Below are 23,400 nucleotides of genomic sequence, written 5' to 3' on the forward strand. Positions count from 1 at the left end.
AAGCTTAGATTAGAGGTTTCCAGAACAAGTATCGCAAAAGTATAAAGATAGATAGCCACCAAAATAGCAAATTAATTGGTTTGATCTAAAATGGTAAAAAATATATCTGTACAACTCTAAAACTGGAGTAGATGCATGTGATAATATATAAAAACAACACTAGATTTAGGGGAATTTTTCCTGCCAGGTGAGTCTGTTTCCTTAAAATAAAGCACATCTCTTCAATAAGCCTCATGATCTAACATCTCATACACAATTTAAAGAGACAGTTCACTAAAAAAATTAAAATGCCATCATTTACTTGCCCTTGTGACATTTTAAACCTGTATGGCTGACTTCTGTGTAACCCAAAATATCACATTTGGACACTAAGTGGGGTCAAAAACGACACTGCAAACCAATAAAAGTAAATGGGTCCAATGTTGTTTTGCACCTTATTTAGTTTTACACAACAATACTTTTTTTAAACATCTTCTTTTGTGTACAGGTACAGGTTTTGAATGACTAAAGGGTAAGTAAACGATGACAGAAGAATTATTATTTTTTGTGTTAATTATTCTTTTAATACTTAGGGCTAGTAATCTGAATAAAAACCCAAACCCTCTAAGTATGAGCCATGACTGAAGTTAATTAATAATATATACATTAAGACAAAAAAATGCCAACAATGTTCACTGAAATGATTATCACACTCTGATATCGATCCCATGAAAGATCTTAGCAAACAATGTCAAACTACAAGAGAGAAGGCTGAAAATAAATCAACTTGCCTTCCTTTTTTCAATTCACATGTTTAGATTAGATGCAACTCAGGTGCATGTGTGTGTGTGGAGCGTATCTGACTGCCGCGTGAACCCCGGTGCACTGCCACAAACAGTTGGTTTCAAGAACAACTGGAAAGTTTAGCAACTTCAGACAGACAGAAACAAAGGCTATACTGTTCTAGCCCACAGCTCGCCCCTCCCTCAATCCCCAAAACGGCCACGGTGAAGCCAGAAAATCTTATCTGCCAATGTCTCGCGCAGGAAATGTATGTAAACAAGTGTCCCGAGAGCGGGCATTAATATTCGGCGCAATGTAAACATGCTTTCATAGGCCGCCTCTCCATCATAATTAATAAAGCATAGCGACACATTCTGTATGCTTTGGCTCGCGCCTCACCACAGGCTCCTTCGACCGCGGCGTGGAGAAGGACTTTAATTTGAAAGGGAAAAATTAAATTTTGAGGGAACTGAAGACCGTATAAAAGGTTTCCGTCTGCAAACACAGGGAAGTCAAACGGCAGTGCATCATGCAAGATGTTCTCTTTCTCTCAAATGCTTGAAAACACACACAGCTAGATATTTGTTCAGAGCTCTGTTGACAGACAGGTAAGTGGTCACCATTTGGAGAGCCACTTCTGCGGCGGGTGCTAAAAGGCCGCTTCAGTCTGCACAAATGGAAAGAGGCTCATTACGCTCTCAGCTGAGCCCTTAACACAAACCAGCTAAAGGACCTGTCAACTGGCCAGCAACATAAACACATATGGCACAAACAATCTGCTCCAATCGCACACGCTCGATCCTTTTAGGAGGATACGCTCGGGACTTTCTGCATCGAGAACTATTAGAAATGCCGTAGAGATGATTGCAAACTTCAGGACTGGTTTGGGTACTGGATTGAAAGCTCAGTGCAAGAACAAACAAATCATTAAAAGTGATTTGTTAGCTTATTAAACAGTGAAGCTCTATTTAGCATGGAAGAGCAAATGCCCTCGCTCGGCAAAGCCTGACAGTGGAGGGAGTTCGGGGTTAGTTTGTGATGTCTGAAAAAATGAGAACAGCAAACAGAAAATTTGCAGCTGAGAAACAAATGTGGCCCATGGCGGAAGCCATAAAAGGCAACGTGTGTGCGGCATCTGTTTAAATTCACCCCCCTGATTTTTTTTAATGTCTGCTTAAAATGTAATGCACAAATGTTTAACAATCGAGAAAAACAAACTAATTTAAAAAATCCCCTTCGTTCCAATACATCTCCTCAAAACCTGGTCAACGTAGAAAAAATTCACGTTTCACATTTTTGTGAATTGAGTAAATACTATTACAAATACTTGAGTAAATACTATTTCCTAAATGTTGTTCATGTCATTTGCAATCATTAAGTCTAAAATTAAAAGTCTAAAATAATTAGCATTCTATTATTGTGAGTCACATGATGTGAAGGCCAAGTATAGTAACCCAAAACTTAGAATTTGTCTTCTGCATTTAACCAATTCACTTCCTGCCACTATTGAGAATCAAACAACTTTCGGGTTACCAGTCTGACTCACTAACAGTGATGGGAATAACGGCATTACTTTTTCCAGTAACGAGTAATCGAATTGATTACTCTTCTCATCTTAATAACGCCGTTACCGTTACTGCCAAAAAATGCGGCGCGTTACTATAACTGATGAAGCTGTTTTTTTTTTCATCAGACCAACTAGATCTCTGAGCGAGAGGCAATGAATCAGGCAAATACTTTTTTTTACTGTTCTTCCTTGGTTAGTGGGCAGAGCACGAGACAAGCGCATAAATGCTGACGATTGGCTGAGGTAGAGTCAAATTTCATTGTAAGCCAATCAGAGGTAGAGTTGGGCGGGTGTTCGAAAGCACGCATAGTAGCATTCGGCTCTTTTAACTCAGCTCACTGAAAAGAGCCGGCTCTTTTGGCTCACAAACGGCTCTTTAAATGACTTTGACTATAATATTTACATTTTTATTACATCAGTATTTAATTTCTATAGGCTAAATTTGTAAAAATAGCGTCGGCTCTTCAGATATGCGAGCCAGCTCCCGACGTTCACCTAAAAGAGCCGAACGACCCATCAAAAGCTCATTCGCCAACGAGTCGATCCATCATCACTAACGCTCATGAATTGCGAATGACCCATCATAACGCATAGTCGGACAGGACAGGACACACAAGGAACAACACAAGCCAGTCAGTCAACGAGAGACAGGTATGGCGACGAGGCCAAATAATGGAGGCTAGTCTCACTTTGTCCCACAGCAACTATTTTTTTAGATGTGTGTACAATGTTTCATGTTTCTGTTAATAATGTATTGTATTAAGTGTCCATTTCATTATAATATTCAGATTTATCATAAATAATTGAACATGCACATGTATTTTAAGTTCCGTTAAAGAGGGGTAGAGGTGGGGTCACATTTGAGCATTTAAAATTTAATTTTACTTGAAAGTAACGCAATAGTTACTTTCTTAAGTAACTAGTTTTAAAATTTGTAACTGAGTAACTAATTTAGTTACTTTTTGGAAGAAGTAACTGTAACTAATTACTTTTTAAAAGTAACTTGCCCAACACTGCTCACTAACCATTAGGCCACGACTGCCCGTTGTTGTTATCCATGCTGGTCTGCATCACTATTAGCCACTTAATATGAGGGACAACTGACATTAACACTAGAGGGCTTTAGCTTACATATTCACCCAAAGGAATTTTTCAACAGATATTTCCGTACCACAGCAGTGACTTACAGTAAAGTGCACATATCACTGAAGTGGCAAATACCATGACAGGTTGCCTAAAGTGCACGCCACACGCTAAACTAGACTAAACTTTAAAAAGACTTAGTGTAAATCTCTTGATTGGTTTCATTTGTTGTTGGTGCAACGTTTCAGTAAATTTCAGAATTCGAATATGGCACACCCAAAAAAAAATTTGGCTCTAAATTAACCAATCAAAATGTAAACAAAAAATTTGACAAAACAAATTGGAGCACATTTAGTTACTTCAACTGTTGACTAAACAAAAAACACCACAACATCTGGTGTGCATACAGCCTATTCAAAGAGAAACAATATACAAACATAGAAAAAAAATTCACACAACAGCAATCACTTCTAAGCAAAACATAACACCGCTTGACCTATATCTAGATGGATTTCAACTTTTTTTTTTTTAAGAAGCCCAACCTTTCTAAAAGGAGGTAAAACAGAAGTCAACCCAACCAAGCAGCAGAACTTGAAGAAGCAGTTTGGGATGAACTGACTAAGTCGAACCTGAAGTGCAGCATTTCTGTTTAACGAAACCTGTCCATTAATAGTAAGTCGGAGGAACAATCAAAATGTGTAAAGCATCATTACACATACTTGCATATGTGTGGGAGAATTAAAAACAAATTCACATATTTACGAGGAGGACAAATCTGAAAATAGTTTGGTCTCTCACACATAAAAAAATTATGTAAAATGCTAATTAGTACAGTGATGAGATGGAAAAGTTATTAATAATATGATAATTAATTAACCGTATTGTCCCAATAAACTTCATCCACCAGTGATTTGCGTCACATTGAAAATAATTAAATTCATAAGGTTTGACAAGACTCTCCTTACGGACAATGTATTTAATCTGGCCAATGATCAATGATATAATGTTAAAAAATATATATTTCATAGATTTACAGAAACTATGTTTTATAATATGTTGAATGGCCATGATTGGCTCTTTGAAAAATGTTACCTTAAAGACCAGATTATATATTTTTTATTAAAAACAACTTTTACAAAAAAAATGTTTACACAAAACTGTAAACTGCTTTTATTGTTTGTTTAGATAGGCCCCTATTCTTAAAAATGTCACAAAGCCGGCTTCAGACACCAAAAAGAGTAAAAATTATCTTAAAAACATTGAAGGGTTAATATCGAAACCTTTAAACTTTATTTGGGCGGGAAGATCACTCAACGTCACTGCTTTACCTGAGGTAAACTGATCGGGGTTTTTTTTAATTGGCAAAAATGTTTTTTTAATACTATAAAAAATATTATAGCATAAACAATATATTACTGACATTAAGACATCCAAATACAAATTATGAAATATGATACAAAAATATGAAAATGATATAAATCGGTGTTGATAAACCAGTTGGCTGCCATATGAACAGTGCCTGAAGGCAAATACGACCGTTTCCACAGAAATCAGTTGACATTATCATATAGGCTATCAAACAGTTTCATAATAAATATTTTATAAAATAGGTTCAATTTAAAAACAATATATTATGACAATATTTACATAGTTTACTGAACCTACATTATATTTTAATTTCCATGTCATTTGTTTTCATTTCACGTTATGAAATAAAAAGTTATTCACAAGAAAGTCTTGTAAACAAAGGACATAACGTTAAGCATATTTCTCTTCTCTTAAAAAAATATATCAGTGTTAACCTCACAGAAATCACTCAATATTAAATCTTAGTACACTTCTTGAGCCTGTCAAGTGAAACAAACAGTCACACTTACCTGATAACGCAGAAAAAAGGGCGAACGATCTCTCCAAACACTTCTGTTGTTTCTCTCTGACAATTTTCTGGAACAACAAAACCTCGTTGCTTATTTCTAAATACAAGTGTTTGTAAAATCCTGCCACCAGAGTAAATAAGAGCCTGTGCAAACGAGCATGACATTTTCAACTCAACTTCTACGTGCAACAATGGAAGCGTTAGTTGCAATAATGTTTCTAACTTAAAAGTCTAATTCTAAGGCAAAAGTTCCCGGCTATCACACTAAAACGGCTTCCTAGTTCTCACACACGCACAATTACAGCATATCCACACGGAATTGTGTCCCTCATCCCACCCAACGCAGGGAGTTCCGAGGAAAAATGCAAAATATGACAAAGATCTGAAAACTTCGCTAGTGAAAAACGCGATCAGACAAAGGGAACGAGTGAATCTAAAACTCACCTTTATTAGGAAACACCTCTACCGAAAGAACAGGACGAGGTTTATGTCTTTAAAGTTATATTTATCTTGGTGCTCTATTGTTTTCAGTTATATTTCTCCCGGTTTGACAGTAAAGGTGGAATGCGAAGTATGGGTTTGGTATGAAATTCACGCACTTCAGTGGAAAACGAAGGAGGGAAAAAAAGTTTAAGGAGGGGCCACTGTTGAGCGTCAATCAACACGGATGGGGGCGTGGCTTTCTCCAGACGCCACGCCCACTTTGAGGCCACATGAAGAAAAGCTGTACTTGAGCTACTGTACTGTACAAACGAAAAACCCAAGTTTAGATTAATGTAAGTACTTTTTTCAATGACAGGAAGCGTTGGGTAGATCATATATGAAATATAATATGGCCGGTTGTATAAAATGCTTAGAATAGTCTTACAATCTATGTTTTTCTTTAAGACTGATCAATGTTTTAGTCATGAAAAAGTATATTGGTCTAATATGAAGAGTAATTAGTCCTAACTAACTGCTAGTTATCAGTCAGACTAGTTCTTAAGACAAGGTCTTAACTTGTCGGCTATAAATTATTTATTTCATGTGAAATGCAAGAATAATCTTGACAAAAAAATACAAAAAAAAAGATAAACACATTCCTTAAATTGCACCTTTATCACCAACATAGTTTATTGTATTATAGCATATTTTTCTAAAATATTCAAACAACTAATTTGTCACTGTATTCATTAATCCAGCTCTTAGACTTTTACAAGTTAATAGTAATTCAGTCGTTTGTAGATATACAAGATACATGTTTTGGAAGAAAGGTATTTCATTGCACAGGAATGTTTCTCCTTTGAAATATTTTTCTGAATGTATATTTTTAGATTCAACATTGGTTTATACTCGTGCTAATTTAAATAAGTTGTTGTACTTTTAAGATGGTTTGAACAAAAATTCTGAAGAATTCCTCAAATCTGCCTAAAATCACTACATGAACCAATGATTATCTTTGTTATCTTTGCAGGTCAAATACAGCATGGTTCCCAAACCCTTTTTAGAAGGCCTTCATCATCATCATCATCATCATCATCGTCCAGGAATTCTAATAGAATCCATGCAACATTCCAGAGCGATGAGTGTGAACAGTGAAACCTCTTCACCACAACCACCGTCTCAGGGGAGCAGAACAGTCAAACTCAGTGATGTAATATCCTGGAAGGAAGCCTAAGATTATAATGCATATGCTGCTTTATCATCATCTCTGCAGGCATAGAGCTCCGTCTGTAGGTCAAACCTGAAACATGTGAGTAAACAGTCCAAAGTAAAGATCAGCTAAGACAAGTTAACATTTTACAAAGGTTACATAAAAAGCAACAGGGACCAGATGAGGAAGTAGTTAAAACTACAGCAACTCTACGTGGTAAACTTCTCTAAGATCTGCAAGTTTGGACAACCAACCCAGCAGGCTGTGACAGATCATCTGGTCTCGCCTGGGGCTGAAGGTTTAAAGAGAGATCCTCAGTGTAATATCACAGCTAAAGCTGAGCTAAAGCGATAATATTACCAGAGACTTTCATTTGTTGTACAGTTCATTCATTCGGCCCCATGCAATGACTAATCTTCAACATTTTTTTACTTTACAAGCGCTTTAGAAAGGCATTTAAAGTCAATACAAATCAGCATTCGGAATCCACTGGATTTACAACATATTTTTTAATCTTTAATTATGCTATTTTGCCATGGCATTTATTGAATTAACATTAGGCAGCATTAAAAGCCTCGAAATAGATATTTGGCTATTGGTTTACATCATTTTCCCTGTTAAAGCTGCTAAGGTGGCATCAAGTGAAAGAGCAAGTGCTGCAAAGATACGCATTTTAAAAAAACAATGCACAATAAACCATGATTGTGCTTAAAGTAGTTTTATTTCATATTGACTTTAACTTTTGCACATCAGTCAAACACACCTGTACAATAAATTCTTAAACAAAGCACATTTTTTACAAACACTTTTATTTAAGTGTATTTTATCATTTTATTTAAAATGAAAGAACATGTCTAATTTGATTTGCGTTTGTCTGCATGCATTAAGACAGTTATGGGTTTTTATCAAATACATCCTATGTTAAAACAGAAGTCAATCATAAACTATAATGACATATAAAAGGCAAAACAAAATAAATTAAACACCAAACAATGGGTTTTCGCATCTGTATCAGGTGATCATGGAATTATTTCGGCAATGACGCATATTATTCCAGATATGCAAGAAACTGCATGAGTGTTTGACATACTCCACGCATCAGTCATGCCAATCATATTGCATGCGCAAAAATCTGAAAATTTACCATCAGCTCTGATAAATCCGGACCTTGCTTTAATCTTCAGCTTTCGGCACACTTGCACAGACATCTCTTTCTTGAACAAGCATTTTTACACAGTTACACACAAAACGTACAGTAGCACGACTGCCAATAAAACATTCAGTAAAAAGTTAAACTGTGCTTTTTCTACTTATGTTATTAGGTTGTGTAACACTGTTTTTAACCAGGTTTGCTAAAATGTGAAGAAGACATTAATTAAATTGTATACAACACAGTTTCTTTTTCCTCTTTTCAAGCACATACCACGTCTAATGTGACCTCCTGACCACCAGGGGTCATTTGCATCTTTCACATCCTCAAATCAAACATCATAAAAGGAGGCACTCCCTCCATTCTCCAGTGCACCCACTGTACAACCATTATTTGATTTTAACTCATATAAGAGGATATGATCTCTCTATACGGCATGTAAAATCATGCAACCCCACAAGCAATGGAGCTTTATTTGACAGATTAATGGGTTTCAGTCTTGTAGAGAATTGAGCTGATGCTGAGTGAGAACGTTTCCCGTTTGCTGCATGTGACAAAATCACAGAAAGAGACCGGCAGGAGATCTTGCCTCTGTTACTCGCAGGCGATTTTGCCATCGAAGCTGGAGAGGGCGATGGCAAAGGCTTGCACGGCACACAGAGGATAACTGTAGTCCAGAGTGAAAGCATCGTCTGCAACTCTCCCAAACTGCATCACAATGTAGTCCACTGAAATATAGCGCAGAAATGGGTTTTACTTAGCTAACATATTAATACCTCCATTAATTATACATGTATTTGACAACATCCTTCTGCACTGTATACACTGCACACTTTAAAGGTGAAACTCGAAAAATGTGAATATCGTACAAAAGTTCATTTATTTCAGTAATTCAACTTAAAAGGTGAAACTAATATGTTATATAGACTCATTACATACAAAGTGAGATATTTCAAGCTTTTATTTGTTATAATTTTGATGATTATGGCTTACCGCTTATGAAAACCTTTTCACAATATTCTATTGAATTTGGGGTTTTCATAAGCTGTAAGCCATAATCATCAATATTATAACAAATAAAGGCTTTAAATATCTCACTTTGCATGTAATGAGTCTATATAATATATTCGTTTCACCTTTTAAGTTGCACAATATTAAACATTTTCGAGTTTCACCTGTATTATATGAAACAGTGAAAAAGCATGCAATATGGAACAATAAACTTTTCAAATAGTAGTATGCAACACTTTAGAGTTTTGTATGTTTACTTCAGTGTGTTGCATCTCAAAATACATAAGATTATTTAGCATTGTTAATCCATTTTTACATTTAAATGTCTTTTTGCAGTTCAACCAAACAGTAAGTCAAGAAAGAGATAAAAAAACTTGCTGTCGATATTATTTCTGGTGCATTGAAGTCAAGTGCATTGCATTGTGGGATACAGTATATTGTATTAACTAATTTTGGCACTAATTTGGCCTTAAATAGTTGAAATACTACAACCTAAATAATAAATAATATAAAATTATATAATCAAATAAATGATTTAATTACATAAAATTATCACTAAATAGAAATTTAAAAAGAAAATGGCAAAAGCACAACAAAAGTACTAAAACTTAAACTAAAATTAAAAATAAAATACAAAAATAAATGCTAATTCAAAATATTAATAAATACTATAATAGTATATAAGAATTAATTCACATTTTGGCAACTGTAGTAGCTGTGATGATTTGCATACTGCAAAATTAGTAATATTTGAGAATGCTTTTTCTCAAACATAATCTCTTTCTGAAGCCGTATCAACACATTTCTGCAGTAGAGATACTGAGATACTCACAGTCTTTGTTATGCACAATCTGGAAATTTTTGATGGAGGCCTGTGTGACTCTGCCGTTGAAGTTTAACACGTGTGACGCCGTGTCTTCATTCCACACGGGCGTCTTATTGCGCAGCTCTATCAAGTTTTCCATATTTCTGTTTTGATGTCTCATGAGGAGACCATTATTGTCCTGTTGGGAAGCAGTGTATTCAGTTGTCATGTAAAAAAATGGTTATGTGTGTGTATGCATGTATACATTTGTGATTTACTTACACTACGTGGTCGTATGGGGACTCGTTCACCGTCTTTGGTCATGCCAGGAATAACTATAATCATTCGTCTCGGTCCTTTCATGCCCAAAACATTTGTTTCCTAAAGTCACAATATAATATCAAATTAATATATAACTGATATTGTTTCATTGATTAGTGCTTCAACCAAAACTACAGCAGTATTGTCATGTTGCCTTACATAGATAATGGCTGCCAATTCCTGCCGAGCGTTAGACATGTCCGGCAGAGCTCGGTCCGGATGCAGTGCATTATCAAACACCGTGAACTTAGTTCCCATCAGATTTGACCTGAAATACAACCTTTAAATCAACGAGACTGTGTCATAGACCTACAAAAGTATATTGGTAATGGTCCAAACCCACGTACCTCAGCTTCCCAATGAAGTTTTCTCCTCCTCTGGAGAGGTCGGTGGGGTCTATGGAGATCAAGTAGTTTGAGGTTGTGCTTTTTTTCCTCTTCCTTCCCGCTAACAAAAACACCTCGATGTAAAATGGATAAAAAAAAGATGTTACATCGGAATTCATATTACTCCCATTTGCAAAGCTAAAATTAGTGATGTACAGTATATTGGCCCATATATTGGGGTAAGTAAGATTTTCTTTGTTTTTTTGAAAGAAATTAATATTTTTATTCAGCAAGGACACATTAAATTAATCAAAAGTAATCAAAAGTGACATTAAAGACATTTATAATGTTAGAATTATCGTATTATGCTGATTTCTGAAGGATCATGTGACACTGAAGACTGGAGTAATGATGCTGAAAATTCAGCTTTGATCACAGGAATAAATTACATTCGAATATTCACATAGAAAACAGTTATTTTCGATTGTAATAATAATTCACAATATTAGTGTTTTTACTGTATTTTCGATCAAATAAATGCAAATCTTACTGATCACCACAAACTTTACAAAAAATGTCCAATGGGGTTCTATTTAGAACTCTAAAGTTCTTCTTATTGCCAAAAAGGTTCTATATAAGGAGAGGTCTTAACAAATTGCACTATACTTTCATGTTGCTTAATTCATAATATTTATTTAAAGTTAAAAATGAATTGAAACAAAATTTATTAAGACTAAATCCATCAAATAATCCCATGATGGGATCCCCTATAAGGTTCTATATGTGACCCTGGACCACAAAAGTGCTGCACTCACTCACAGAAATACATATTTTATATATTTACGGCAGGAAATTTACTAAATATCTTCATGGAACATGATCTTTACTTAATATCCTCATGATTTTTGGCATAAAAGAAAAATCGATAATTTTGAGTGTCTAAGAGTGTCTGTGTTTGCCACTCCTCCATCATGGCTGAGCTTGCAAACTGCAAACTCCTCAACAACTCATATTGTTCCGACAGCATACGGATAAATACAAACGTCACAGTAGATGTCGTACTTTTTTCTCATTGTCCAGGTGCAGGTAGTATGTTGGGTAAAGGCCTCGGTCCATCCCTCTCTTGTCCCGGGTCACTTTGCACTTTACCGTGACGCCTTGTTTAGCGGGTTGAAGCACGAACTCCTCTAGATTGTCAAACTCGATGACAGGAGAAGGTGCTCGCTCCTCCTTCACAGGAATAAAAGAGGTAACCAAACATCCCACATAAAATTGATACTAGGAATGAGAGTAATGTGGAATACAATGAATTTACCTTTTTGCCTTTTTTCCCTTTGCCCTTTTTCTTTTTCTGTGTCACTTCTGAATCAGAGTCTTCAGTCTCTTCTTTAGCAGGATCTGAGGATGAGAAACAGTCAAATCGTCATCTTATGGAAACAAATCAGTTCAGATTTATATATGTGTGACCCTGAACCACAAAACCACGAGTCGCACGGGTATATTTGTGGCAATAGATAAATGTAAAGCTGCTGAGGGTACCCTGGCACATCTTTTTTTTGGTTCTGTGCACTAATTCAGAGTTTTTGGACAGAAATATTTCAGTTTTTTGCCAAAGTCTACAATTGTGCTTTACTTCCTGACCCATTCATAGCAATTCTTGGTTGGTCAGACTCATTGCAGGCTCTTAGGCCAAAGGTACGGTTACCCGTTCAATATGGTGTGATTGTAGCTAAGAAAGTTATCTTGCTTTTGTGGAAGAAAAATACTAGACCCCTCTTTTCTGACTGGCTAACTGGTCTCACTTCTACGCTACATCTTCAAAGAATTAAATTCTCCATATCCGGGAACCCTGCAAAATTCGATGAGATGTGGGAACCAGTTTTTACTTTTTTGTCAAACCAGAAGGACTAATTATTTATTTATGTTTTCCTGATCTGTAATAATCTCCTTCTGTAATTATTGTGATTACACACTGTAACAGAGGTTGGCTTTGTGTACGTCTTCCTTTTCTATAGTACTTTTGTTTCATTTTACACATTGCACAGATTTCTGTTTTATGAAGGGTCTTTTTGTCTGTTTTTTTTTACTGATTTTTTGATGTTCAAAAACCTCAATAAAAATAATATACGAAAAAAAAATTTATTTTATGCCAAAAATCATTAGGATATTAAGTAAAGATCATGTTCCCTGAAGATATTTAGTAAATTTCCTACTGTAAATATATAAAACATTTATTTTTGTGAGTGAGTGCAGCACAATCGTGAACATAAATGCACAACTTTAAAGGAGATTTTCTCAATGTTTCCATTTTTTTGCTCCTCAGATTCCAGATTTCAATAGTTGTATCTCGGCAAATATTGTCCTATCCTAACAAACCATACATCAATGGAAAGCTTATTTATTCAACTTTCAGATGATGTAAACATCTCAATTTTAAAAAATTGACACATGTAACTGGTTTTGTGGTCCATGGTCACACATATAAAATAGTAATATTCAATTTCTTCACAATGACATGGTATAACCCTCGATATGGTTCTTTGACTTTAGCTCTCTTAAAAAATACAACTATTTCAATTATTCTTATTTATGAAGTATTTTTAATGATACAATTTTGTGTAATCATTAACAAAATATATAATATAGCAAAACATAAAAAAGTAATATTAACATTTAACATAATAACACAATTTTTTTTTTTTGAATTTAAGCTTTTTATGTCAAATTGTGCATACTTTTGGTCTTTTTGGTCTTTTTGTCCTTGTCTTTGTCCCCTCCTGTGTGAAACATGGACGACGGGTTTGAGCTGCTCTTCTTCTTCGTCTTGCTGGGTTTGGTTTCTGGTTCGCTCTCATCTTCACTCTCAGATTTGGCAGCTTTATCATCCAAAAGATAAGCAAACATATACATTATTCTGAATCATCGGGCGGACATGCATGTAGAAAAGCTCTCAGAACATTACCTTTCTTTTTACTCTTGGTTTCAGGCTTGTCTCCATTTATCTGAAACATGGAGGCCGGCTCCTTTTTCTTGGCTTTAGATTTTCCTTTACTGTCTGCGTCCTCTTTGACGTCTTCATGTCCACATAAAGCAAGAAATCAATAAACAAATCCATAAATAAATAGCAAGTATTGTTGAAAGTAACATTAGAGCTCATAGTTTAAACAGCTTTATGTTACTAATTTGAACAGAGGACACCTTTTGATTTGGACTTCTTCTCTTTTTCTTTCTCTTTTTCTTTTCCATCAGAAGTTTCTTTTGAAGTCTTTTTCTTCGTCTTCTTCTGAGGAGTGGTCTCCCCATCGTCCTCTTCATCATCGTCATCATCTTCTGTAGAACCTGTTTTGCAATAAACACATTTTAGTGCTTAGTAAAAAAAAATGTCACACCATCATCCTGTAGGAAAGAGAAGACATTGTTTAGTTTTACAGTTGTTTCTCCACGACAGTCATGAGAAAATGGGTTGAATTGATTTTTCTCCTGAGAAACAAACTCAAAATTATCTCACAGTTTCAACTGATGTTTCAAAATGAGCACAATATATTAAATCAAAAGTATCAATATGAGCTCAAATACTTCAGATCAAATTATTCCAATCTGAGATGCTATACACATTCATAATGATATATTCTTAATTTATCTCAGTAATTGTCTTATATTTCTTTACAGTTTTAGAAAAACAAATTGAGACCTCAATAAAACCGAATTTGTGAGAGTTCACTTCAGTGTTGTTATTGTTAATAAAAAACTAATAACTGAAAACATTACCTGAAATAAAGCTTAAATAAATACAAATATTAGATGAAAACTGAAACTAGAGCTGCACGATTCTGGATAAATTGAGAATCAAAAGATCATGATTGTCCCTCGATTCTGAATAGACAACTAAACAAAAGTCTATTTAAAAATATTTAATTAATATGATTTTTTTAATTTATTTTTTATAATCGTTTGAATGACTGGTTCAATGACTCACTTATTAAAACTTCCAAATGTTCCATTACTGGATGAATAATTTTTTTTTTTTTATTAATCTCTTGAATGAATGATTCAATGACAAATAAATGTTTTAACAGTCACTTGTCGCCACCTACTGGTGTAACGATGTAACGATACAATCTTTATTTGAAGAGTCAAGTTTCTTTCAAATGGTGATGTACTCTTGATCACTAGACATCAGTGTTTACATCTAAACTAATTTTAACTTAACATGAAAGATGATGTCTTAACATGAGAGATGTTGCCTTGGCAAGTTGAAGTACTAAAATGACTAAAACTGGAATAAAAATAAAGCTAAATAGAAATGTACACAAAAATAAAATACGACAAAGCACATTTTAAATAAAACAGAATTCAAATAAAAACTGAAAATACAAAAATAAAAGCCAATTAAAAATATTAATAACTATAACAGTATATCAATACGCATGGGTCACTTACTCTTCTTCTTCTTTGGGGCACTTTTCGCTTTCTTTTTGGATTCTTTCTCCTTCTCTGTTGGTTCTTTGTCCTTCTCTAGTTTCTTCTTCTTCACCTTCTCTCCATCTGTGAGGGAGGTTTGTGAGAACTGTGTAAACAGACTGACCGAAGCACAGTTCTGTCATGACAACTCTTGCAGTGTTTGGTATGTTAATGGATATGACAATGTTTATATGTTTGGTCTTGGCGTAATAGATCTGCTACACTGTTGTTTCTGTTATTGCTGTAGATCAAGTACGAGACTTGCTACTGCCAATACACACATGACACACTGCTGTGAGCAAGTAAGACATGCAGCTCCACTGTACAATATAGCATACATGAATTACCCATAGCAGATCTACAGGTGAAACTCGAAAAATTAGAATATCGTGCAAAAGTTCATTTATTTCAGTAATTCAACTTAAAAGGTGAAACTAATATATTATATAGACTCATTACATGCAAAGTGAGATATTTTAAGCCTTTATTGGTTATAATTTTGATGATTATACAGCTTATGAAAACCCCAAATTCAAAATTAGAATATTGTGAAAAGGTTTTCATAAGCTGTAAGCCATAATCATCAAAATTATAACAAATAAAGTTTGAAATAACTCACATTGCATGTAATGAGCCTATATAATATATAGGGCTGGGCAAAAAAAAATTATTTTTCGATTTTTAAAATGTGGTCGATTCAAAATCGATTCTCAAAGGCCAAAAATATATATTTTCCCATATTTATTTATACCTACCACCCAAAAGCCAGTGTTAGTTTTCCTACAGTGTTCATAGGCTTGCAGCCTCCATGTTACAGCGAATGCTGTGAGATTTTATGTTAGTTTTCTCTTAAACATAAAATAACTGATTGATCAAGGTATGCGACTGTTCTGACTTGTCTAATTTTCAACATAAATTTTTCACCTTGCATCAAAATCCTGTCTATTCATTGTATGCATTTAAAGTTGGGTTTTAATTATTTTAGGTAATTGTTTACCTAAAATAAAAAGAGTTTAATATACAGGTTTGTGGCTCTATTTCTTTTTATTAATTAACCACTCGTAAACTTATGCTCACCGTTTAAAAATAAATAAATATAGGATTTGTATTAAATCTATATTCATTGAGTCGAATCGGGAATTGAAATCGAATTTAGAAACGAAATTGAATCGAGAATCGAATCGAATTCAGAGCTTGTGAATCGAATTGTACATCTAAATCGATACCCAGCCCTAATAATATATTAGTTTCACCTTTTAAGTTGAATTACTGAAATAAATAAATTTTTGCACAATATTCTAGTTTTTCGAGTTTCGCCTGTACAGGTGGAGCTGGGGAAGGTGGAGGGTTTCTGAAAGCACTACAACTGCTGAACAAGTATTTAAGGTTGAGCTGTGAGTTCATTGGCTGCTGATACAGCAGGAACCAATCAACTATGTCCTATAGAGAATGATGTGATTGCGAGCTGGACCAATCAACCAGCGCCATCTAGAGTTTCATGACAGAACTGTGTATTGATGTGACATGAGGACATGAAGTCTCTGGCGTACTCTGAGTGGCCGGGCTGCTCTCGGCCGACAGATCGCCGCTCTTCTTGCTCTTGGGCTTTTTGGGTTTGGCTTCGCTGCCGTTGGTCTCGACTGGAGTCGACTCAGGCTTCTTCTTCTTGGGCTTCTGTGATATTCTGATGTGCGCAGTCATAAAATGACATTATTGTAAATGCATGTTGGAGAGTAAAATCAAGCATTGATTCATTTAGCAGACACTTTTAAACAAAGCGACTTAAAAATTAGGAATACATCAAGAAATTAATCTTGAAGAGTCAATAAACATGAGAAATGCTAATGCAAAGTGTCAGATATCATTCAGAATAGCACAAGCTAAGACAGGGAGGCGTGAAGGAATAGTGAGAGATTTTTTTGTTCGAGAATTAGAGAACTCACCAGTAATGAAGCATGTGAAAGCAACAAATAAGAAGAGAACAACATTCTGAATTTCATCTATATTCAAGTTATTCAGAAGCATCTTATTCTTCATCCTATACTGCACACTTTACAAGATTTATGTAACTTATGGTTATAGGTTATTTAGTGTTGTCTGAGTCATATGGGTCGTTTCTAAACCAGAGGCTCAAATCATTCATTTTGTTCATATTTTTCTCTGATGAAAGACTAATTTAAATAGTAATTAAAGCCTAAATATTAAATGCCATGTATGAGTTATCCACTATAATGACAATTTCCCCCTAAAATTTAAAGCCAAATTACAGGTGGGGTGAGAATGACTTTAGAAAGATGGCAGCATCATTGTTTTATTTGTATGTAGAGATCGGTAGATCTTGTGTTTAGCAATCCTTGTTGAATTATATGCCAACGGTGACAGTTCAAAAATGTGGAGAAGACTTTTGTTTTTAGTTTTTGAATGTCTGAAACTCAAAAAGCATATAGATATCTCAAAATGTTTTTGGATTCTGGTTCTTAACTAACTTTTCTTTGGGTATTTTCACTTTTAAGGCTCTATGGTTCAGTCCCATAGATGTGGGGATCTCAATGTGGCTCTATAAGAATAAATTGTTAAACACATTTTTAGTGGTCAAAAGCCAAATATGGGTCAATCTGCATACAGCATACTTTTCTTTTAAAGAACAAATAATGTTTCCCTCTATCAAAATAATTGTATAGAAAATATTATTTTTCCAATGTTTGTGTGACTGTAACTCAAGAGGTAGTAAAGATATCTCAATATATTTTTAGATTCTGGTTCTTAATCTTTAATCTTCATTTTTAAGACTCTATTTGGTTTATTCCCAGAGAAAAAAGTATATTAAGATATCTTTAATACTTCTTGAGTTACAGGCATGAAAACTTTGGGGGGAAACAGGAAAAGTGCTTTTTCCTATTTTTGAACTGTCACCATTGGGATAAAATGCAACAAGGATTGCTGAAGACAACAGAATGTAATAATAGACCAATCTCTGTGTAAAAATAAAATAATAATGCTGCCATCTTTCTAAAATCATTTTCGCCCACTTGTAATTTTGGCTCTGGTGAGAATTATAAATTTGACCCCCTCCACAAAATAGTAGATTACCTAAATATTCCTTTAATATTTTGACTTTTATCACTACTAATGTTTGTCTATGAGCAAAATCAAAGAGGAAGTTTCCAAAATTTTGTTGATTTGACATGGAAGGACCTAATTGCTAAAATGTGTCTGATGCGGAGGAAGTTATACAGTAGCCTACTGATAAAAGATGTTTTACTCAATTATTTTCATCCATCCTAATAAAATGTAATGGAATAAAAATCAATAAAAATCAATAAAAATCACTTATGATGAACGTTGATATTTGAAATATTTTTTAAATTCATGATCTAGATCTATTGATGGCAGTGATCTGATGCATAACAACATTATGCAACTCATCTGTTGTTGAATGAAGGTGTCAATTATGGAAACACATCATATCTATGCGTCATTTTTTAGTAGTAGACTGTCTTATGTGTAAGTTAAAACATCTTTTCAATGACCAAAAGCATGAGATATTCAACGTGGCCTGTACTGACAGTGTGTGTGCGTGTGTGTGTGTGTGTGCGCGTGTGTGTGAGAGATCCACTTAAGACGCAGCCAGAATAAGGCTATTAATACCGTCACCTCAGTCAATCCCTGTCATGAGGTGTGGAGGAAAACACAAACCCTAATTCAATCAGGTGTCCATCAAATTAACAGCAAATTCTATACATTTACCAAATACATTTTTGAAATCAGTCACAAATAAGGCTAGTCACTTTTAATACAGCCTCTGTGGTAAAAAATAAATAAAAATTATAATATCTGTGCTGTCTAAATGTACTCAAGTTGGGTTCGTAGGTAATATACATGCACTGAATGAGGCATTCACAACATATTTCCATTTATAATTCTATAATTTCAAAAACAAATATTTTAAGCTCTGAACCCTGGAGCTAAAGTTTTCAAGCTATTCATGATTATAAGGACTATATCACATAGCCTACATACAAGTCTAACATCTCCTACTAGCTATTTTAGTAAGAAATACTAAGAAAGATTATTTATGCAAATGTCATTATGTTAAATATTTGTGAAATTCATAACTGGAAGTGTTTGTTTCAGAATTGGGCACATGTGTGTAACAAGCTTCACAATTATTCACTTAATATCACTGATCTTTCCTGAAAAACTAGAACTGACCTCACCAGAACTCACTGATTTAGACATATGACATCAACCAACAGGATAATGAGTAATTTTTTATTATTATTAATGTTCCAAAATATACAGTGGGGTCAGATCAATTCTGATAACAGATGTAGTTTAGAACAAAATAATTCAGATAATCTCCAATTGTCCTTTAATGAATCAACATTTAGATCAACAGGGATTCAAATAATATTAGGCCTATATAGGCTAATAAAAAATAAAAACTACAACATGCAATCAGTCTATTAAAACAAACGTACCTTTTCCGTAGACATGTCCGTATCCTGAATCTGTATCCAATAGAGTTGAACTCAAAGCGAGCGAGGCCTCGCTATACTGCGAAAGTGTGGAGCTTTACTCAATGAACCTCCATCAGCAGAAAGTTGCTAAGAGGATTTTCGCACTGATCCCATCTGTCACACACACACACAGGGACGGACTGGGACTAAAAAACAGCCCTGGACTTTGACTAGGCCCGGCCTAAAGCAATCGGCGTGCGGAAACTCGTCAACAACAACAATAACGCCTGGCATGAGTGTCACAAGACTTTAATTGTGGCTCGAATACTACATATAAATGGAGGTCTCAACACACTGCAGTCCTGTGTAAAAAACCTCTATTCTGTGACTCTCTGACTTGGGGTGCTTAAAGTAATTTAAAGTTGAGCTGGAGTGGGTGTCTTTCTCTGCTCTTGGTCTAAGCTCAACCTGAATAAACAAATGATGGAATGGATAAAAAAAACAAAAAAAAAAACAGGTTTTATTCCAAGATAGCATGGAATAGATTAGATATGCTGTTATAACACCATATTATATTATCTATTCCATGCTGTCTTAAAATTAATTTATTACTTAATAATCTTAATTAATTTATGCACTAAATAATCTTACTGCACAAATAATAATACCACATCTAAATGAAAATACACCATTACAAATGTAACTTCTGTATTCAAAATCTTCAAAGTTTGTAAGCATTGTAACGTTACCAACATTTTTAAAAGTAAAAGCATAACATATTTCTTAATATTAGCTACTGCATGTGGTATTTTACAGCTAAAATGTTGAAGTTTTGCTGTTTTAACTAGCCTACTGTCTGTAATCATTAAAATGTAGCAACCTGAATATAACTTCCTAACATCATCCCTAGCAAGTAACTCTCTTTATCCTCTCATGTTCCACACTTACTTGCCCTGGATCTACCTGTGGAACAGCTCACCTCTCTGTCCCTCATCATCACTGGTGGCATGTTGCTGCACAGCTGTCTGGCTCACTTCTTCACTGCTGCTAATATTACTGCTGCTGGCTGTGCTGCTAAATATTTCAGTTAGTTTGCGACATTTAGCGGTTTCAGTATCTAAATTCCGCAAAAAAAATGTATCTCGCCTTCTCAGCCCCGCCCTTTTCTTTCCGTTTTTTACCCGCGGCCGCGTTAACCGAAAAAAACAGGTGATGACTGCGTGCGTGGCGGGTGGTGGGGTCACAGATGGCCAGTCCGCCCCTGCACACACACACACGCACGCACACACACACACACACGCGACACGCACACACGGAGATCTTTGGGTGTGAGGCGCTGTTGTAAAAAAATTATATGATCAATAAGTTATGACAACAGATGTTTTTACATTGTTGTATCTTTATTTTACAAGTTATACAAGATAGTTTAAAGTAATTTAAGTTGAAATGATAAGCTTAAACATTCAAGTTGATTGTAGGCTACTTAAAAATTGTGGGAAAGTGAACATTTTCTGATCATTAATGAAAATGTCTCATTATGGAAGAAATAATAGAGAAGATAAATATGACAAAGGGACATCAACTTCAAGACTGTATGCTAAACTTTAATTAAGGGAACTTTTTTCATTTTAAATTTACACCCATTTTAATCACCTTTTTGCCTTTTTTATTGTTTTCAACACTGTAAAAAAATATTTTCATGATTTGTTATCACAACTTTTTATCTTTTGTCAAATCAACTTCGATAACTAATGTGGTGAAGATAACATACTATTTTGAGTTTCTGTTTATTAAACCATTCTTCTTCATTGTATTAACTAAAAATTTTAATTACAACAAACTCAAAATTTTAAGGCAACAAGGTAACTTGCTTTTTTAAGTTAAACCAATTTTTTTTTTTATTATTATTTTTTTTTACAGTGAATGATTAAATGAGAATGGACATATATCCACATAAACCTCTCAAAATTGATTAATACTGAGAAATAAAAAGTCCTCCATATTTCCCAACAGATAATGATGAGACACTTCACGTGAAACTACTAAAAAATGGCTAATTTTATGTTTATGGATATATTCTGTGATTTGTATTTAGCTATCCAGCCAAACTATATATATATATAAAAAGATAATATAATTTATCTATTTTTTTTCCTTTATTCATTTATGCATGTAATTGTTTATGTTTATTCTTATTTATTTTATTGACATTGTATTTGTTTATTTATCTATTTTTCTTTTAATTTAATTTTTAATTTTTAAAATAATTTATTTATTTTGAGTAAAATCATGAAATATTGTCATTTGGCCTAAAAAGTTCTAGATCCGCATGTGACGTACAGTAGACCTACAGCTGAACATCAGGATGAACACGTTTAACAACAATAAACGCACAGAGCCAGTCATCATCGTATAAATGCACATTAGTCTAATTGATGTAACTGGGATTTCTTACAATTAGACATGATCCACATTACTGGTGAATTAATAAGTCATTGTGAAACGTGTTTTTGACACTCCCCCTGCTGACACACACGTACAGTTCACCAATGCTGAGCTGTTTATGAGATCTATATTAGCACATGTTTTTTGGATGGATTCTGTAAACCCGAATAAGTTGGCAGAACTCAAAACATTTAAGGCTATCAATTGACTCAAATTTTTAAGTTCTGAAATTCAAAGTGTAAGTAAGCAGAACTAGCAGATTTTTATTTTGTACTTAAACATTTAAAGTTAAGAACAATTCAAATGTATGAGTAACTAATTCATACAATTAACTTAAAGCTTTCATGTAATCTCAATGTGAACTCTTTTATTAGCATAAACGTAGTTAGCTTTAACAAGCTAATCCACTAACATACTAATTTGCTAACATATTAGCAATAGTATGTTATACAGATGCACTTGCTGTAAGAGCGCAATAATATAAAGGTAATATTTGCTCTCAAATCAAGCTGCATGTCACCATGAGGGTAATCCTAAAACCTAAATTAACAGAAATTCTTCAAAATTAGCATAGCAAAACATTAATCACTATTAAATCTCCCACTTAACATTAGTCTGGCACAAAAAAACCCCATTATATTACACTTAATTTGAGCATTTACTCTCCCTTGAGTGCCATCGGCAAAGCATGCTGGGAAATAGGCATCCCAGCCGTTTCAGTGAAACTGAAGTTCGTCTAAAATAAAAGAAATAATTTCATAAAACTCAAATCAATGAAACAGTTCAGTTTACTTAAAAATATATCAGTTCTGTGAACTTAAAAGAAAAAGAAAGTGCTAAATACTCATAAAAGTTAACTTGACTCAACTAATTAGTTTAATTTAAGTTTGTCCTACTCAAACCAATTAAGTATTTTGAGCGTTAGGGTTTAGCATTCTTTAAAATATTTTGCAAATAATGTGATACATAATTACCATCAACTGATACAATCAAACATTTAATAAAGTCTCAAAATACACATTTACATCAGGCCACTTCTATTGTTTCTGAAGAAAAAGATATTGTAATTTAATTTGTGGATTTTGGTGAAGAAAAGGTGCTTGCTCATTAAAAGATGTAGGCCTACTGTTGTGAGCTTTGACACTTCCGTGAGCTGAAGCAGGTTTGGGTCAGAGTATCTGTCAATCACGAGGTGTAAAACCCGTCTGGATCAGAACCAGCCCGCAGGATGTGGAGCTTATCGCTGGGTAAATTGTAGAGATGTTTCCTCTTATTGGTTTAGCTGTACTTGGCCTGTGGAAAAGCAGGTCATGAAGTTTGCTGGCAGAGAAAAGCTGGTGCGTGAGTGGAATTAATATCTCAATAATAGATATTAATATCTTAATATCTTAATTATCACTCAAGATGAAGGTATATTGTTAGAATGGTCATATTGCACCACCTACAGGCAATTAAAGATAGTGCATCTTTACAGTCACTATTGTAAATGTAGAAAGTGCA

The 23,400-nt window shown here is 34.3% G+C and overlaps 2 protein-coding genes across 8 annotated transcripts in view; both read right to left on the reverse strand.

Moving 5' to 3' along the window:
* Window positions 1-5,918, reverse strand: part of tead3b (TEA domain family member 3 b) — a 53,079-nt gene extending 47,161 nt beyond the window's left edge. For 3 of the 6 annotated variants that reach the window (XM_079629311.1, XM_079629310.1, XM_079629307.1), the window contains exons 1-2: window positions 5,733-5,895; window positions 5,290-5,356 (exon numbers count right to left, since the gene is read on the reverse strand). The gene's annotated coding sequence lies outside the window, so the exon portion shown is untranslated. Of the gene's footprint in view, window positions 1-5,289; window positions 5,357-5,732 lie in introns of all 6 variants that reach the window. The other 3 variants (XM_079629312.1, XM_079629309.1, XM_079629308.1) reach the window with 2 other exon arrangements.
* Window positions 5,919-7,624: 1,706 nt separating this feature from the next.
* LOC307007565 (tubby-related protein 3) lies at window positions 7,625-19,647 on the reverse strand (the record flags this gene model as incomplete). 2 transcript variants are annotated; one of them, XM_079629705.1, is made up of 13 exons in its annotated part: window positions 7,625-8,799; window positions 9,915-10,086; window positions 10,170-10,268; window positions 10,368-10,476; window positions 10,556-10,668; window positions 11,597-11,764; window positions 11,850-11,932; window positions 13,270-13,410; window positions 13,497-13,607; window positions 13,733-13,873; window positions 14,975-15,079; window positions 16,546-16,669; window positions 19,477-19,647. In XM_079629705.1, the coding sequence occupies 13 exons, from the start codon at window positions 19,489-19,491 to the stop codon at window positions 8,666-8,668; spliced, it is 1,515 nt and encodes a 504-aa protein (XP_079485831.1). In that variant the 3' UTR covers window positions 7,625-8,665. The 2 variants fall into 2 exon arrangements, with proteins under 2 accessions (XP_079485831.1, XP_079485830.1); XM_079629704.1 differs by lacking the exon at window positions 19,477-19,647 and having other exon boundaries at window positions 16,546-16,696.
* Between the last annotated feature and the right edge of the window lie 3,753 nt (window positions 19,648-23,400).

Source organism: Phoxinus phoxinus (genome assembly GCF_949152265.1).
Source record: "Phoxinus phoxinus genome assembly, chromosome: 11".
NCBI lineage: Eukaryota > Metazoa > Chordata > Actinopteri > Cypriniformes > Leuciscidae > Phoxinus > Phoxinus phoxinus.